At 49.0% G+C, this 19,509-nt stretch overlaps 1 protein-coding gene and 1 long non-coding RNA gene across 5 annotated transcripts in view; one reads left to right on the top strand and one right to left on the bottom strand.

The window, feature by feature from the left end:
- Nucleotides 1-12,742, bottom strand: part of nfkb1 (nuclear factor kappa B subunit 1) — a 116,311-nt gene extending 103,569 nt beyond the window's left edge. Inside the window, exons 1-4 of one of the 4 annotated variants that reach the window (XM_033020362.1) lie at nt 12,612-12,742; nt 7,553-7,593; nt 5,124-5,214; nt 2,358-2,395 (exon numbers count right to left, since the gene is read on the bottom strand). In XM_033020362.1, coding sequence (XP_032876253.1) covers nt 2,358-2,395; nt 5,124-5,214; nt 7,553-7,585 — 162 coding nt within the window. In that variant the 5' untranslated portion in view covers nt 7,586-7,593; nt 12,612-12,742. Of the gene's footprint in view, nt 1-2,357; nt 2,399-5,123; nt 5,215-7,552; nt 7,594-12,423; nt 12,509-12,611 lie in introns of those variants that run through there. The other 3 variants (XM_033020369.1, XM_033020353.1, XM_033020347.1) reach the window with 3 other exon arrangements.
- Nucleotides 418-12,509, top strand: LOC116972553. The gene is made up of 4 exons (XR_004411830.1): nt 418-445; nt 8,421-8,428; nt 11,926-11,930; nt 12,500-12,509. It is a non-coding gene; the product is annotated as an uncharacterized LOC116972553 (long non-coding RNA).
- Nucleotides 12,743-19,509: the final 6,767 nt, after the last annotated feature.

Genomic DNA, 19,509 nt, shown 5'->3' with positions numbered 1-19,509 from the left:
CGCTCCGTCGGAATTGCTCATAGGACCTACGGCCCGGGTCCCTTCCCGAGAGCTGGCCCCACGCATCATGAGCCGCCATTCTGAGATGCCCAGCGTGCCGTTCCGTGACGTGGAGAGGCGCGTACTTTACAGGCTGCTCCTGCACACTCTGCACTTCCTCATCCTTGTCTTCCGTCCGGACACGCAATGGTGGTCCTTGACACTACCTGACGGCAGGAGTGGTCCTCAGTGGAGATCTCCCTATATCGGGGACCTGGGGTGGAGAGTGTTGCAGAGCTGTGGCCTGTAACAGATACTTGAGCCTGTTCACGGACTCACCAGCCGCCTGTCACTTCTGCGGCGAAGAAGTGACCGTGTTCCATTTGTATATGCAGTGTGAGCGGTTGCAGCCCCTGCTCGACTATCAAGCTTTGGCTACATTTTAGCCCCACGCTCCTGATATTTGGTCACAGAGGGGGAAAGTCGGGAGGGATGGAGGGGATCTCACTGTCAATCTGCTCCTGGGCCTGGTCAAGATGGCCATTCACTGGTCCAGGCAGCGGGTAGTCGACGGCCGTACCAGTGTTGGCTGCCTGCCCCTTTTCCGGGCCTACGTCCCTGGAGAGGGAACACGCGGTGTCCACGGCGACTTTGGAGGCCTTCCGTGAACGCTGGTCGCCGCGGGAGGTCGGGTGTATTGTTGATAAAGTTGGCGATATATTAATTTGATGATCGTTTGTTTGTAAAACTGTCAGCATAGGCAGTCTTTGATTGTGCTAATTTGTATGTTTATTTTTATTTTTTTAAATTAAAGTATTTGCATAAAAAAATAAAAATAAAAACATTCTCCTGCCTTCTCCCCATAACCTCTGGCACCCGTACTAATCAAGAATCTATATCACTACCTGAAAAATATCCACAACCTTCTGTGGCAAAGAAATCCACAGATTCACCACCCTCTGGCTAAATAAATTTCCCCTCATCTCCTCCCTAAAGGAACGTCCTTTAATTCTGAGGCTATAACCTCTAGTCCTAGTCCCACCGGCCTACGTTTGACCCATATCTCTCTAAGCCTGCCCTATGCTGACCAAATGTTTTCCGAATGTTGTGATAATCCCTGCCTCAACTACCTCCTCCAGCAACTCGTTCCATACACCCACCACCCTTTGTGTGAAAAAGTTGCATTAGTTGTGTAATTCCAGTGCAATCACCGTATCTATTCCTCTCATGATTTTGTACACCTCTATAACGTCACCCCTCATCCTCCTGCGCTCCAAGTGCTAGCCTGCTTAACCTCTCCCTATGGGTGGTAGGAGACATGGAGGGAGGGAGGAAGGGAAGGAGGGGAAAAGGCGTGGGATGGTGTGAGTGCGGGGAGGGGAGAGAGGAGCAAAGACCAGACACTCCTGCGCTGTCACGCGGGTAGATTGTTTGTTCCTGCTCATTTCTCTGATTCTCGGAACCTGGATTCTCCCTTTGGAACCAGCCAGGGGTTTTCCAGATGTTCCAATCTGCAAACATCTTCCCACGCTTCATCCCCTAACCTCAGGACCTTGCTGTGGATCCCTGTGATCTATGGTGGGTGTCTAATGTGTGCAGCGTTAATGTGTGCAGCGAATGCTGGTCGGCGCGGACCCGGTGGGCCAAAGGGCCTGTTTCCGCGCCTTATCTCTAAACTAAACTAAATCTTTTCACAGTGGGTGTGTGGAACGAGCTGCCAGAGGAGGTGACTGAGGTCACCATGTCTCCAACAACTCTTACAAACTTCTAGAGTTGCACCATAGAAAGCATACTGTCGGGTTGCATCACAGCCTGGTTTGGGAACGGCTCTGCCCAAAACCACAAGAAATTGCAGAGTTGTGGACGTAGCCCAGTCCATCACACAGACCAGACACCCCACCATTGACTCCATCTACACTTCACGCTGCCTCGGGAAAGCAGCTGACATAATCAAAGACTTGTCAAAGCCGGTCATTCCTTCTCCCCACTCCCGTCCGGCAGAAGGTACAGAAGCTTCGCACCACCAGACACAGGAACAGCTCTTCCCCTCTGTTATCAGGCTTATGAACGGTCCTTCCATAAGCTAGGGTGTGGACCTAATCTCCCAACCTACCCTATTACTGACCTTGCAGTTTTTTAACCTGCACCCTAACTGTAACACTATATTCTGCACGCATGTATTTTCTGTTTACATTACCAGTTATTCCTGTGTGTGTGTGTGTGTGTGTGTGTGTGTGTGTGTGTGTGTGTGTGTGTGTGTGTGTGTGTGTGTGTGTGTTTGTGTGTGTGTGTGTGTGTGGCAGCTGTTCACACAGTGTCCTTGCCTGGTGCCCACAGACAGTGCCCACATGCGGTGCCCGTGCCGGCCTCTCACTCACCTGCTTGGGCTGCTCGATGATCTGAAGGTACGGGCCGTCTGCTGGAAGACAAAGACAAAACGAGTAAGTCCCATCGCAGATACAGGCTGCCCACACACACGGGGCGGGGGGGGGGGGGGGGGGGGGGGGGGAACGAGTCGCCCACACACACGGGGGGTGAACGAGCTGCCCTCACACACATGGGGAGTTTGGAAGGGGGGGGGGGGGGGTTAACGAGCTGCCAGAGAGGTGGTTGAGGCAGAGACTATCACAATGTTTAAAGGACATTTAGACAGGTAAATGGATAGGACAGGTTTGGAGGGATATGGACCAAACGGTAGGACTAGTGTATAGTGTAAAGAAAGCTTTTGGTATGCTAGCCTTTATAAATCAGAGCATTGAGTATAGAAGCTGGGATGTAATGTTAAAATTGTACAAGGCATTGGTGAGACCAAATCTGGAGTATGGTGTACAATTTTGGTCGCCCAATTATAGGAAGGATGTCAACAAAATAGAGAGAGTACAGAGGAGATTTACTAGAATGTTGCCTGGGTTTCAACAACTAAGTTACAGAGATAGGTTGAATAAGTTAGGTCTTTATTCTCTGGAGCGCAGAAGGTTAAGGGGGGACATGATAGAGGTCTTTAAAATGATGAGAGGGATAGACAGAGTTGATGTGGATCAGCTTTTCCCACTGAGAAAAGGGAAGATTCAAACAAGAGGACATGACTTCAGAATTAAGGGACAGAAGTTTATGGGTAACATGAGGGGGAACTTCTTTACTCAGAGAGTGGTAGCGGTGTGGAATGAGCTTCCAGTGGAAGTGGTGGAGGCAGGTTCGTTGGTATCATTTAAAAATAAATTGGATAGGCATATGGATGAGAAGGGAATGGAGGGTTATGGTATGAGTGCAGGCAGGTGGGACAAAGGGAAAAAAGTTGTTCGGCACTGACTTGTAGGGCCGAGATGGCCTGTTTCCGTGCTGTAATTGTTATATGGTTATATGGTTAGTGTAGCTTGGACATGTTGGCCAGTGTGGGCAAGTTGGGCCGAGGGGCTGTTTCCACACTGTATCACTCTGTAACTCTATCACTATAAGGGCCCGTGTCCGCATGTATCACTCTGTGACCGTCCGGCCACACTTGGTCTCCTGCCTCATACGTGTTGGGGCTAGAGGAGGTGGTCTATGCCTCGACACCAGCTAGATTCACACAGCCAGCACACTGGTGAGCAAACATTCATGTGTGTGTATGTGTGTGGGTGTGCGTGTGTGTGCATGTGTGAGTGTGCGTGTGTGTGTGCATGTGTGAGTGCGTGTATGAGTGAATGTGCGTGCGTGCGTGCATGTGGTGTGTCTGTGTGTGGTGTGTGTGTGCGTGTGCGGGGGTGTGCGTGTGTGTGAGGGTGTGGGGTGTGTGTGGGGTGTGCGTGTGTGGGGGTGTGTGTGTGTTGTGTGGAGGTGCGTGTGTGCGTATGTGTGAGTGTGCGTGCATGCGTGTGGTGTGTGTGTGTGTATGTGTGAGCTTGCGTGCGAGCGGTGTGTGTGAGTGTGTGTGTGTGTGCATGCGGTGTGTGTGTGTGTGAGCGTGTGAGTGAGTGAGTGTGTGTGGTGTGTGGTGAGTGTGTGGTGTGTGTGTGCGGTGTGTGAGGGTGTGTGTGCGGTGTGTGTGTGCGGTGTGTGTGTGCGGTGTGTGTGTGGTCTTCATGTGTGTGTGGTCTTCGTGTGTGTGTGATGTGTGTGTGTGTGGTGTGTGTGTGATGCGTGTATGTATGGTGCGTGTGTGTATGTGTGTGTGTGGTGTGTATGTGTGTGGTGTGTGTGTAGTGTGTTCGTGCGTGTGTGTATGTGTGTGTGTGGTGTGTTCGTGTGTGTGTGTGTGATGTGTGTGTATGTGTGTGTGTGTGTGTGTGTGTGTGTGTGTGTGTGTGTGTGTGTGTGTATGTGTGATTGTGTGGTGTGTGAGTGTGTGTGCGTGCGGTGTATGGTGTGTGCATGTGAGTGTGTGTGGTGTGTGTATGTATGTGTGTGGGGTGCGCGTGCTTGTGTGGACCAACCTAACCTATTACTGACCTTGCAGTTTTTTAACCTGCACCCTCTCTAACTGTAACACAGTATTCTGCACGCAGGTATTTTCTGTTTACATTACCGGTTATTCCTGTGTGTGTGTGTGTGTGTGTGTGTGTGTGTGTGTGTGTGGTGTGTGTGTGTGTGTGTGTGTGTGTGTGTGTGTGGTGTGTGTGCGGTGTGTGCGTGTGTGTGTGTGAGGTGGAGGGTGTGTGTGTGTGTGTGTGTGTGTGTGAGGTGTGTGAGGTGTGTGAGGTGTGTGAGTGTGTGTGTGCGTGTGTGTGTGTTTGTGTGTTTGTGTGTGTGTGTGTGTGTGTGTGTGTGGTGTGTGTGAGGTGTGTGAGTGTTGGTGTGTGTGGGTGTGTATAGGTGTGTGTGTGTGGTGTGTGTGTGTATGTATGTGTGTGGTGTGTGTGATGCGTGTGTGTGCGTGTGTGTGTGTGTGTGGTGTGTGTGTGTGTGTGTGGTGTGTGTGTGTGTGTGTGTGTGTGCTGGTGTGTGTGTGGGTTGTGTGTGGTGTGTGTGTGTTGGTGTGTAGTTGTGTGTGTGGTTTGTGTGTGTGTGGTGTGTGTGTGTGGGTGTGTGGTGTGTGTGTGTGTGTGTGTTGTGTGTGTGTGTGTGGTGTGTGTGTGTGTGTGTGTGTGTGGTGTGTGTGTGTGTGGTGTGTGTGCGGTGTGCGTGTGTGGTGTGTGTTCGTGTGTGTGGGTGTGGTCGGTACTCACCTGTGTAGAGCGGTGAGTGTGTGGGGGTGGCAGCATCGTTCAACATCACGCCGGGCATGTCGAGCGCTGGGTAGTCCTCAATGTTGTACACCTGGGGGAGGGGGATAACAGGGTGAGTGCAGTTCCTGGCTCTTGACCCCTGACCCCTACCCACTGACATCTGCCCATCTGTTCCATTGATCTTTCCCACCAACTCTCTCCGCCTCTGCCTATTCCCACATCTGTATTCCACTGACCAGCCTCACATTTGGATCTCACTGACCATTCTCACATCTGTATTCCAATGATGAGTCCCACATCTGGTTCTCACAAACTGTCACCAATTATCTGGATTCTACAATTCACCCCCCCCCCCCCCACACACACATCTAGATCCCATGGACCATTCCCACATCTGGATCCACCAACTGTTCCCAAACATCTGGGTCTCACAGTCCATTCCCACATCTGTATTCCACTGGCCATCGCCACATCTGTATCCCATGGACCATTCTCCCACATCTGGATCCCACTGTTGGTTTCCCCGATGTGCAGCCACGATACCCAGTTAGAAACATGACCCAAGTGAGATTTAATGGTGGCGATTGCTGCCTCTTTCCTGTCACGTTATAAAATCCCGGCAACATTCCTGATTCCTCGGTAACCTCTCACTCCGGCTTGTCAGGAATTGATCGTACTCTCCCTCAAATAAAGGTGCTGCTTGTGCCACTCCCCGAGTCTTTCCAAAGAGTCTTCACCCTCGAAAGGAAGAATTCACCTCATCTCTGTCTTCAACAGAGTTCCACATCGAGCACATCACGTCCCCTACACATCCACTCTGCTGAGACCCCTCAACGACAACATACTGTTTATTCTCATATTCACAACCTCTCCCAGTTCATGTTTATGGAACACAGAAAACAGAACCGTGCCACACGGGAACACAATGTCCGTGCACAACATGCCATCTTCTCTGCCTGAATAATCCCCCCACTGCCTACGGTGCAGGCTCGAAGGGCCGAATGGCCTACTCCTGCACCTGTTTTCTATGTTTTCTATATCCACGTGCCTATCTAAAAAAATTAAGTTCCACCACCCTCTATGTAAAAAAACCTGCCCCGCACATCTCCTTTAAAATTTGACACTCTCACCTTAAAGCTATATCCTCTAATCTTTGACATTTCACAAAGGTCCTGACTGTCTACCTCATCCACGCATCGCATCATTTTTATAGACTTCTATCATGTCTCCCCTCAGCCTTCCATGTTTCGGAGAAAACAATCCAAGTTTGTCCAAAAGGACACAGAGTGCTGGAGTAACTCAGCGGGTCATGCAACATCTCTGGAGAACATGGACACAGAGTGCTGGAGTAACTCAGTGGCTCAGGCAGCATCTCTGGAGAACATGGACACAGAGTGCTGGAGACCCTTCTTCAGACTCGACACAAAACATCACCTATCCATGTTCTCACCATCAACACCCACCATCAAGAGATGCTGCCTGACCCGCTGAGTTACTCCAGCACTCTGTGTCCATGTTCTCCAGAGATGCTACCTGACCCGTTGATTTGAGGAAGGACATTCTTGCTATTGAGGGAGTGTAGCGTAGGTTCATAAGGTTAATTCCCGGGATGGTGGGACTGTCATATGCTGAGAGAATGGAGCGGCTGGGCTTGTATACTCTGGAATTTAGAAGGATGAGAGGGGTTTTTATTGAAATACAAGATTATTAAGGGTTTGGACACGCTAGAGGCAGAAAATATATTCCTGATGTTGGGGGAGTCCAGAACCAGGCACCGCAGTTTAAGAATAATGGATAACCAATTTAGAACGGAGACGAGGAAACACTTTTTCTCACAGAGATTGTGAGTCTGTGGAATTCTCTGCCTCAGAGGGCGGTGGAGGCCGGTTCTCTGGATACTTTCAAGAGAGAGCTAGATAGTGCTCTTGAAAACAGCAGAGTCAGGGGATATGGGGAGAAGGCAGGAACAGGGTGCTGATTGTGGATGATCAGCCATGATCATATTGAATGGCGGTGCTGGCTTGAAGGGGCAAATGGCCTACTCCTGCGCCTATTGTCTATTGTCTGCGCCTAAACCCACTGAGTTACTCCGGCACTCTGTGTCCTTTTGTGTAAACCAGCATCTGCTGTTCTTTGTTTCTCCAAGTTTGTCCAACCTCTGATTCTATTCCCTCTGTACCAAATATCCTCTAATCCAAGCAGTATTCTGGTAAACCTCCCCTACATCCTCAAAATTGTTATTGCGAGATCTTTGGAATGATCCACCAGGAACTAATTCACGGAACTACAGAAACAAATGTTTAATGATCAAAAGCATGACACTTCTCGATTTGTGAAGCAGATAATAAAAATAAATAATTTAAATCATTGAAACGCCCCAAATCATAAACTCAGCACAATTACATTAACTCAAAATCTCAGCTACTTACTCCGGCCATTCGGAAGGTGCCATCTTCTGCCATTATCAGCCTAAATAAGGAAGCAAAATGAATCATATTTAATACAAAAAGACCTGTTCAAGATGAGCAGTGCTGACACTGTGCAGTGTTACTGGAACATCAGGTGAAGATGTGAAGACAGGAGTCATAGTCACACAGAGCGTCAACAGGCCCTTGGGCCCATGTTGACCAAAATGTCTCATCTACACCTGCCTGCGTCTGGCCTATATCCCACTAAACCTGTCCTATCCATGTACCCGTCCAAGTGTCTTTTAAATGTTGTTATAGTCCCTGCCACATCAGGCTATTGAACACCACATGCTCCAAATCATCTCTTAACTACAGACTCGGGGCATTGTTTATGTCTTTGCATTATTGTTTGTTCGGTTTTTTAATATACACTGTTTTTTGTTTATTATGGTGTTTACAGAGTACTATGTTTACTAACGGCCCTGACTGAAACATCATCTAACCTCCAGCACTTTTGTGTTCTGCTCAAGACTCCAGCATCTGCAGTTCCTTGTGTATCGATGTTTCTCTCTCTACGACTGTATGTGTGTGCACCAGTAGGCTTGTTGGTACAAGTATGTATATAGTTACATGCCCTTGCACCAAGCAACATTTACTTAAACTCCCATTCCACACAAAATGCCTGAAACTGACTGACTTGCAAAAGTTAAAAAATCTGCAGATGCTGGAAATCTGAAGTAAAAACAGATTGTCAGAAACACGGAACAGTTCATGGAGCTGTGGAAGGAGAAACAGAGTCCCTATCTCTCTCTTCCTCTGTCAGATAAGCCTGAAGGCAGTCACAGTGGTGCAGCGGTAGAGTTGCTGCCTTACAGCGAATGCAGCGAAGGGACCCGGGTTCGATCCCGACTAAGGGCGCTGTCTTTACGGAGTTTGTACTTTCTCCCCGTGTGCTGCGTGGGTTTTCTCTGAGGTCTTTGGTTTCCTCCCACACTCCAAAGATGTACAGGTTTGTAGGTTAATTGGCTTGGTGAATGTAAAAATTGTCCCGAGTGGGTGTAGGATAGTTTTAATGTGCGAGGATTGCTGGTCGGCGCGGACCCGGTGGGCTGAAGGGCCTGTTTCCGTGCTGTATCTCTAAACTAAATAAACTAGGGCAGGACCTGCACAGTGAACGGCAGGGCCCTGGTAGTGTTGTAGAGCAGAGGGAACTAGGTGTGAAGTTGCATAGTTCCCTGTAAGTGGCATCACAGGTAGATAGGGTGGTGATGAAGGCTTTTGGTGCATTGGGCTTCATCAGTCCGAGCACTGAGTCCAGAAGTTGGTACATTGTGTTACAGTTGTACAGTGCATTGGTGAGTCCGGATTTGGAGTATTGTGTATGGTTTTGGTCATCCTGTTGTGGGAAAGTGGTCAGTAAGCGGGAAAGGATGCAGAGAAGATTTACCAGGATATAACAGCATCTCATAACCTTGGACAGCCTACACCCCAGCGGTATGAACACTGAATTATCCAATTTTAGATAATAAACTAACCCTCCCCCTCACCTGTGCCCCCACCTTGATGCACCCATTTATCCCCCCCACCCCTTCCACCTACATTCCTTCCTCTGGCTTCACAATTCTCACTATTCAATCCTTTTGTTTCACACCTTCTGTCTGGAGAACATGGATAGGTGATGTTTTGGGTCGGGGCTGCATGGAGTTGGGCAGCAGTAGAGTTGCTGCCTCACAGCGTCAGAGATCCGGGTTCAATCCCGATAACGGGTGCTGTCTGTATAGAGATTGCAAGTTCATAAGTCATAAGGAATAGGAGTAAAATTGTGCCATTCGGCCTATCAAGTCTACTCTGCCATTCAATCATGGCTGATCTATCTCTCCCTCCTAACACATGTTCTCCCTGTGACCATGTGGGATTTCTCTGGGCGCTCCGGTTTCCTCCCTCACTCCAAAGACATGTAAAATTGTAAGTTGCCCCTAGTGTGTGTAGGATAGTGTTAGTGTACGGGGTGGTTGCTGTGTGTCGGCGTGGACACGGTGGGTCGAAGGGCCCATTTCCAAGCCGTATCTCTAAAGTCTAAAGGATATGCAGGGAATGAAGGGATATGGATTATGCGCAAGTAGATACGAATTGGTCTTGGCATTTTCCTCCAGCACTCTGTGTCCATATTCTCCAGAGAAGCTGCCTGACCCACTGAGTTACTCCAGCTCTCTGTGTCCATCCTCTCCAGAGAAGCTGCCTGACCCACTCAGTTACTCCAGCACTCTGTGACCATGTTCTCCAGAGATGCTGCCTGGCCCGCTGAGTTACTCCAGCATTTTATGCCTATCTTGGACTCTTGAATAGCTGGCTTCAATGTAATTCTTTGAGCCAATCTCCTACCCTTGCAATGAGATCTGACAAATCCGTCCACAAAGTTCTTGTCACTGTTACATCCATTTGTATCACTGACAGCGAGTGGGAGCAAATATCATAGTAACTTGTAGCAAGTGTAACACAGAGTGTATCACTTCACTGGGCGGTAATAATGTAATTGATCCGAGCAACAAACAAAGCATTTTGTCTATCTTAAGTCCAAAGTATGGATGATTTGTTGAGATTACTTAGTGCCACTGTGTCCATATGCTGACACAGAGGAGGCAACTGACAGACCTCCAACCCATGCGGAGCACCAGCCTCAGAGTAATGAGCTCCCCAACTCCACACCAGCTCTACCCTGGCAGACCCGGGAGGCAGCAGGTCTCTCAGTGTGAGTCGTGGGTACAAGGAATCAAGGGATATGGGGACAATAGACAATAGGTGCAGGATTAGCCATTCGGCCCTTCAAGCCAGCACCGCCATTCAATGTGATCATGGCTGATCATCCACAATCAGTACCCCGTTCCTGCCTTCTCCCCATATCCCTTGATTCCGCTATCTTTAAGTACCCTATCTAGCTCTCTCTTGAAAGTATCCAGAGAACCAGCCTCCACCACCCTCCGAGGCAGATAATTCCACAGACTCACAACTCTGTGTGTGAAAAAGTGCTTCCTCATCTCAGTTCTAAATGACTTACCCCTTATTCTTAAACTGTGGCCCCTGGTTCTCGACTCCCCCAACATCGGGTACATGTTTCCTGCCTCTAACATGTCCAAAACCTTAATAATCTTATATGTGTCAATAAGATCCCCTCTCCTCCTAAATTCCAGAGTATACAAGCCCAGCCGTTCCATTCTCTCAGCATATGACAGTCCCGCCATCCCAGGAATTAACCTTGTGAACCTATGCAAGAATGTCCAAAACTGCACACAATACTCCAGGTGCAGTCTCGCTAGAGCTTTGTACAACTGCAGAAGGACCTCTTTGCTCCTATACTCAACTCCTCTTGTTATGAAGTCCATGCCATTTGCTTTCTTCACTGCCTGCTGTACTTGCATGCTTACTTTCATTGACTGATGAATAAGGACCCCCCAGATACTGTTGTACTTCCCCTTTTCCCAACTTGACACTATTTAGATAATAATCTGCCTTCCTGCTTTTGCCACCAAAGTGGATAACCTCACATGCAGATGCAGTTTAATCCACATTAAACTGCATCTGCCATGCATCTGCCCACTCACCCAACCTGTCCAAGTCACCCTGCATCCTCATAGCATCCTCCTCACAGTTCACACTGCCACCCAGTTTTGTGTTATCTGCAAATTTGCTAATGTTACTTGGCAGGAACGGTTGTGGATGGTCAGGCATGATCACATTGAATGGCGGTGCTGGCTCGAAGGGTCAAATGGCCTACTCCTGCACCTATTGTCTATTGACTTCCTTAGAAGGCTGGGGAACATATTTGTCAATATGTTCACAAATACTCAAAGGTGGCACGGTGGTGCAGCAGTAGAGTTGCTGCCTCACAGCGCCAGAGACCTGGGATCCATCCTGACTACTGATTCTGTCTGTACGGAGTTTGTACGTTCTCGTGGCCTGCGTGAGTTTCTCCGAATGACTTTACACTTTAGAGACACAGTATGGAAACATGCCCTTTGGCCCACCGAGTTCGCTGAAACCAGCGATCACCCCAAACACTAACACTATCGTACACTCACCAGGGACAATTTACCACTTTTCAAAGCCAATTAACTGACAAACCATGGATTGTGGGAGGAAACCGGAGCACCCGGAGAAACCCCACACGGGTCACAAGGAGAACGTACAACCCTATGTGGAGAGGATGTTTCCACTAGTGGGAGAGTCTAAGAAAAGAGGGCACTGCCTCAGAACCAAAGGATGTTCCTTTAGAAAGTAGATGAGGAGGAATTTCTTTAGTCAGAGGGTGGTGAATCTGTGGAATTCATTGCCACAGACGGCTGTGGAGGCCAAGTCAGATGATATTTTAAAGTGGAGATTGACAGATTCTTCATTAGTACAGGTATCAGGGGCTATGGGGGGGGGGGGGGGGGAGGCAGGAGAATGGGGTTAGGTGGGAGAGATAGATCAGCCATGATTGAATGGCGGAGTGGACTTGATGGGCTGAATGAGCTAATCTGCTCCTGTGACAGGTTTAAGGTGGGAGGGGAAAGGTTTAATAGGAATCCGAGTGGTTCCACTCTATGCTACATCATACTCCTCACATCCTCATCCTGTTCCCCTCCCCAACACTACACCTCCTCCACCACCCTACCCCTTCACCCTACCAGCCCATTCGATCTACCTCCCCTACCTCCACTCTCAACTTCCCACCCTCAACATCCCCTCCTCAACCTCCATCCCCCCTCAACCCCCCACCCCCTACAACCTCCATCCCCTACCACCTCCCCCCAACCTCCACCTTTAACCTCCCTCAACCTCTATCCCACTCAACATCCCTCCCCTTCCATATGCAACATCTTCCCCTTACACCTCCTCAAACACCCCACCCCCACCTCCCTCCGACGCGGACAGTCGGCCAGAAGCCGGCGCCCGGGCCCGGGCCGGCAGCCGGCGGGGAGATGCGGAGAGAGAGATAGAGGAGACAGAGAGGGAGGGAGGGAGGGAGATGCGGAGAGATGCCGCTGCCGTTGCCTCACCCGCCGGTCCCCGCTCCCTCCCGTCCCCGTGCCCCGCTACTCACCGCCGCTGTCGGCCTGGGGCTCGGTCGGGGCCGGGCTCCGCGCTTCCTCCGCCGGGAAATCCCCCGCCCGCCGGCCCCGCCTCAGCGACACAGTGACAGAGACGGCGCCGCCCCGGCTACCCGCTCCTCCCTCACCAGGCCGGGGGGGAGAGGAGAGGAGAGGGGGGAGAGTGAGTGAGGGGGGGGGAGGGGGGAGAGGGAGGAGAGTGAGGAGGGGGAGAGAGAGGGGTGGGGAGAGAGAGGGGTGGGGAGAGAGAGGGGAGGGGAGGAGAGAGGGCTGGGGAGGAGAGAGAGGTGTGGGGGGGAGGGGAGAGAGGAGAGGGGGGAGAGATGAGAGGGGGAGAGAGGTGGGGAGAGGGATGGGGATGGGAGAAAGAGGGCTGGGTGTGTGTTGAGGGAGGTGTGAGAATGAGGGAGGGTAGAGCCGGGGGGGTGAAGGCAGCTGAAGTGAGATGGACAACATATCCCAACCCTGTGGTCACCCACCCTTCTTCCTCCCCCGTTCCTCCTGGCCCTCTCCCCCACATCCCCTCCTTCCTTCACTCGCTCTCCCTCTCTGGCCCCTTCTCCATCGCATCCTCCCCTCTCCCGTCCCCCCGTGGGGGTCTCCATTGGTTCTTATCCCTGCCACAGGGTGCTGGCGTGTGAACAGCGTGCTGCCTTGTGGTGTGTCTGGCACCCACAGTAACATGCACAGAACACATCAGCATGGTGATGCAGCGGGTAGAGCTGCTGCCTCCCAGATTCCCAGACCCAGCTCCAAAGTGTAGCAGTGTCAAAGTTACAGGCCAATTAATGCAATAACACAGATAAATCAGTCAAGAGTGTTTTATTGTCATTTGTCCCAAACAGAACAATGATATTCTTACTTGCAGCAGCACAACAGAATATGTAAACATGGTACAAAAGCACAATAAATCAATAATCAGTATAATACTAAGCAACCATTGTCGTGCCAAGTGGTAGCCTGTGAAGTGACATTGTTCGTATTACACTAGCAATAAGTAACTTTGCTCCCATTCACTGACTTTCATACAAAGGGATACTTCAAGTGTCAAGAGTGTTTAGTTTGCATTTGTACTAACAACGGGACTCCGCTATCTTTAAGAGCCATATCTACCTTGAGCTAGATGGGGCTCTTAAAGATAGCGGAGACAGGGGGTATGGGGAGAAGACAGGAACGGGGTACTGGTTGTGGATGATCAGCCATGGTCACATTGAATGGCGGTGCTGGCTCGAAGTGCCGAATGGCCTACTCCTGCACCTATTGTTTATTGCCTATTGACCCGAAACGTCACCCTTTCCTTCTCTCCAGAGATGCTGCCTGTCCCGCTGAGTTACGCTGAGTTATTTTGTGTCTATCTTCGATGTAAACCAGCATCAGCAGCATCTTTGATCAGCAGTTCCTTCCCGCACAATAAAATTGAAGATAGGCACAAAGTAATGGAGTTTGATAGACCTATAGTTTAGTTTAATTTAGTTTAGAGATACAGTGCGGAAACAGGCCCTTTGGCCCACCGAGCCCATGCTGACTAATGATCACCCTGTACACTTGTTCTATCCTACACACTAGGGACAATTTACAGAAGCCAATTAACCAACAAACCTGTATGTATTTGCAATGTGGGTGGAAACCGGAGCATCCGGAGAAAATTTACACAATTACAGGGAGAACGTACAAACTCTGTACTGACAGCACCCGTAGTCAGGATCAAACCCGGGTAAGGCACAGTAATAAAGACAATAACACAATAGAAAAAAAAATTATAATATAATAAATTAAAAATCAACCATATTAACGAAGTCTGTAGTGCAACGAAAGACACAGTCTATAGAAGATCACAGTCGCTGAGGTTAGCGTTGGGCAGTGTTCAAGAGCCTGATGATTGTTGGGAAGAAGCTGTTCTGGAACCTAGAGGTCACGGTTTTCAGGATCCTGTACCTTCTTCCCGATGGTAGCAGCGAGATGAGAGAGTGGCCAGGGTGGTGTGGGTCTCTGATGATACTGGCTGCCTTTTTGAGGCAGACTCCGATAGATTTACTAGAATGTTGCCTGGGTTTCAGCAACTAAGTTACAGAGAAAGGTTGAACAAGTTAGGGCTTTATTCTTTGGAGCGCAGAAGGTTAAGGGGGGACTTGATAGAGGTTTTTAAAATGATGAGAGGGATAGACAGAGTTGACGTGGAAAAGCTTTTCCCACTGAGAGTAGGGAAGATTCAAACAAGGGGACATGACTTGAGAATTAAGGGACTGAAGTTTAGGGGTAACATGAGGGGGAACTTCTTTACTCAGAGAGTGGTAGCTGTGTGGAATGAGCTTCCAGTGAAGGTGGTGGAGGCAGGTTCGTTTTTATCATTTAAAAATAAATTGGATAGTTATATGGATGGGAAAGGAATGGAGGGTTATGGTCTGAGCGCAGGTATATGGGACTAGGGGAGATTATGTGTTCGGCACGGACTAGAGGGGTCGAGATGGCCTGTTTCCGTGCTGTAATTGTTATATGGTTATATGGTTATATGATTGCTTCGATGGTGTGGAGGGCAGTACGTGTGATGGACCTTCGATGGTGGGGAGGTCAGTACTTGTGATGGACCAGGCAGTGTCCACCACTCTCTGTAGTCTCCATCGTTCCTAGGCGTTCGAGTTGCTGAACCAGGCCGTGATGCAACCAGTCAGTGTGCTCTCTAATTGTAAATGTCATAGATATATAGCACAGAAACAGGCCCTTTGGTCAACTTGTCCATGTTAACCAAGATGCCCCATCTACACTGGTCCCACCTGCCCTCATTTGGCCATAGCCCTCTAACGCAGGGGTTGGCAACCTTGTTCTGCATCAGGTCCAGGACCCATGCCTGTAAGCGGATTGCAGACCTCATCTATCACCATAGTGTGACACTTGGTGTTATTTTTCGCATTCGTTTTCACGTGTTTTTCAATTCGTTTTCTGCAGTTCCCAGGTCGGCTCACGTGCCCCGGGACTGGCTGCAGTTCTCAGGTCGTGAAAACGAATTGATCCGGCCGGCAACCCGAAATCATCTGTCCCGCAGGCATATTATTTTTACGGGCTTTCCTGTTACGGGTTTCAAGCCAGATCCGACCCATGGGCCATAGGTTGCCGATCCCTGCTCTAACCATATCCTGGCCATGTAACTATCCAAATGTCTTTTAAATGTTGTGAAAGTATCTGCCTCAGCTACCTCCTCCGGCAGCTCATTCCATACACCTACTACCCTCTATGTGAAAAACGTTGCCCCTCAGCTTCCTCCCTTTCCCCCCTCACCTTAAACCCATGTCCTCTGGTTCTTCATTCCCCTGCTCTGCCCATTCACCCTATCTATTCCCCTCATTGTCTTGGAAGTAGGAATAAAGGAGTAGAATATTTTCTAAATGGGAAAGGATTTTGAAACCGGTTGTGTAAAGGGACTTGGGAGTGCTGGTGCAGGATTCCCAAAATGTTAATTTTGAAGTCAAATCGGTCATAAGGAAGGCAAATGCAATATTAGCATTTATTTCAAGAGGACTAAAATATATAAGCAGGGATGTAATGCTGAGGCTCTCTGAGGCACTGGTCAGACCGAATATTGTGAGCAATTCTGTGCACCATATCTGAGGAAGAATGTGCTGGCTCTGGAGGAGGTTTACAAGAATGCTCCTGTGGATGAGTGGGTTACTTATGATGAGCGTTTATCGGCACTGGGCCTGTACTCGCTGGAATTTAGAAGGATGAAGGGAAACCTCATTGAAACATACAGAATAGCGAAAGGCCTGGATAGAGTGGATGTGGAGAGGATGTTTCCACTGGTGGGAGTCTAGGACCAGAGGTCAAAGCCTCAGAATATACAGACGTACCTTTAGAAAGGAGATGAGAAGGAATTTCTTTAGTCAGAGGGTGGTGAATATGTGGAACACAGGAGGCTGTGGAGGCCGTCATTGGGTATTGTTAAAGCGTAGATTGATAGGTTCTTGATTAGTGCGGATGTCAGGGGTTAAGGGGAGAAGGCAGGAGAAGGGTTGAGATGGAAAGATAGATCAGCCATGATTGATTTGCTGAGCAGACTCGATCGGCCGAATGGCCTAATTCTGCTCCTGTCTTATGGTCTATGCTCTTCATCATCATCGGCGGTCACTTAAAACGAGTATGACTGTCCTCTCATGGAGGACGCCTGTGTGTGACTTTGTTTAACGTGGGGAGACTGGTGCACGGACAGCCACCACACGGCCCTGGACAGATCTGGGTCAGGATCCAGTGGCATGGAGTCCAAGACGACCGGAAACCCTTTTCTGCTGCAGCCTTCATCCGCCTTCCCAGCCATTGTGACGCCCCACTAAGGTCAGCCATCAGTCTCCGCATGTTACCAGACTGATTCCTGGGATGGCAGGACTTTCATATGAAGAAAGACTGCATAGACTCAGCTTGTACTCGCTAGAATTTAGAAAATTGAGGGGGGATCTTATAGAAACTTACAAAATTCTTAAGGGGTTGGACAGGCTAGATGCAGGAAGATTGTTCCCGGTGTTGGGGAAGTCCAGAATAAGGGGTCACAGTTTAAGGATAAGGGGGAAGTCTTTTAGGACCGAGATGAGAAAATTTGTTTTCACACAGAGAGTGGTGAATCTGTGGAATTCTCTGCCACAGAAAGTAGTTGAGGCCAGTTCATTGGCTATATTTAAGAGAGAGTTAGATGTGGCCCTTGTGGCTAAAGGGATCAGGAGGTATGGAGAGAAGGCAGGTACAGGATACTGGGTTGGATGATCAGCCATGATCATGTTGAATGGCGGTGCAGGCTCGAAGGGCCGAATGGCCTACTCCTGCACCTATTTTCTATGTTTCTATGTTTCTATGTTCCACTGTTGAGGTCTTGGTTGGATTGCTCTTTGTCAGAGTCCTCCCCTCGACCTTACCGCCATGGGTGGCCCTACCAGGAGCATAGCTCCAGACGGCATCGCTCTCAGGATCTCAGGACCACACAAGCTTCTCCACCACGACAAGGTGACAATCCACGGAGAAGATCTTCAACACTCCCCAGGATTCTATCATTCACTGTGACGGTCCTGTCCTGGTTTGACTTCCAAAATGCAACGTCGTGCACTTACATACATGTATTAAACTTCATCTATGATACCACCCACATTAGGGTCATCTGCAAACTTACGAACAAATCTTGTACATTTTCATCAACGGGCCAAGCACTAATCACTGAGGCACACCACTAGTCACAGGCCTCCAGTCCGAGAAGCAACTTTCCACCATCACCTTCTGTTTCCTTCCACGAAGCCACTTCTCTATCCAGTCGGCTAGGTCTCCTTGGATCTCATGGAATCTAACCTTCCAGAGCAGCCAACCATGCAGAAACTTATCGAATGCCTCACTCAATCAGATTTACGAGACACAACCTCCCATGTACAAAACCATGTTGACTATCTTTAATCAGCCCCTGTCTAGCCAAATGCTTATACATTTTACCCCTCAGAATCCTCTCCAGTTACTTGCCCACCACAGATGGGTCACTGGTCTAGAGCCCCTAGACTTTTCCTTGCAGCCCTTCTTAATAGAGGCACAACATTGGCCACCCTCCAGTCTTCCGGTACCTCACCCTTGCCCAATGATATATCTCAGTCTGCAACTTCTACTCTAGCTTCCCACAATGTCCTTGGATATACCTGATCAGGCCCGAGAGATTTCTCTATCTTCATATGCCTTAGGACATCCAGCACATACTCGACCTCAAGACATCTTCATTAACTGTCCCAGATTCCCTGGTCTACATGTCTTTCTCCATGGTCAAAATGGAGGAGAAATAACTACTGAGGACCCTGCCCATCTCTGGCTCCATAGAGAGATGACCACTTTGATTCCTGAGGCCTTATTCTATATCTAGTTACCCACTTTCCCTTAACGTTCTTACAACTTTGATTTGCATTTCCCTTGGTTCTGTAGGATTTTCCTCAGGCATTATCCTCTCTCTTGTAGGGCCCTCTAAATATAGCCTGAAACTTTCTTGAACACATTTGACAAATTCCACACCATCTAGGCCCTTGGCACTATGATAGTCCCTATATTGGGAAAGTTAAAATCCCTTCTGTAGATTGATTATGCATGTCAACCAATCACATATAAGTTAGCATCACTAACCCCACTATAACGTTTATATTAACACTTGCTTCCGGCACTGCTCAGTTCGAGCAGCAGTTGGGATGTTCTAACATTTAACCATCCTTTATGCTGTTAAAGTTTATGTGCTGATTAAAGATGATTTTGGATCACATAGTGTGTCTGGGTCTGTCTACATGGTGTCAGATCTGGTCTGATCCACTCCTTCTGTATATGGCTTCCTCTTGTCGAAAGCCTGCTCCGCTTGTCTTTGATGCAGACATCGGTGAACGTTGGGCGACGTTTGAAATTGATTACCGACACTACATGAACATTGCACACCGAAATGAACCAGACACTGTCGAAGCCTCCCTTCCACTTAACCTTGCGGGTCCAGATGCCATTCGGTGATCCAGAACGTTCCGCTATGCTCCAGCTGTCCGCGATGCCAACGACAAGGTAATAACCCCAGCTGAATCTCCTGAAGACCCCAATGTGTTGTTACATAAACTAAGCCAGATCTGTGACCTGCCCTCAAATCACATTTTGGACAGGGCAAGGTTTTTCTCTCGTCGTCAGCTTCCTGGCGAACGAGTAGTCATTTATCTCAGATTTAATGTATATGGCCCAGTGGTGCAGATTCGAAGAGATGACGATTGACCAGTTAACTGATCAGTTAATGAGGGACATTTTAGTGACTGGCATGAGCGACCAAAAGCTCAGATCAGAACTTCTGCAAAAGCCAGATTTAACCCTTGACGAGGCTGTTCACGCTTGCAGAACAGCAGAATTTATTGACCCACTAGA

The sequence above is a fragment of the Amblyraja radiata genome, chromosome 1 (genome assembly GCF_010909765.2).
Source record: "Amblyraja radiata isolate CabotCenter1 chromosome 1, sAmbRad1.1.pri, whole genome shotgun sequence".
Lineage (NCBI taxonomy): Eukaryota > Metazoa > Chordata > Chondrichthyes > Rajiformes > Rajidae > Amblyraja > Amblyraja radiata.
The sequence above is the reverse complement of the archived record's forward strand: the minus strand, read 5'-3'. Positions and strand labels throughout refer to the sequence as shown.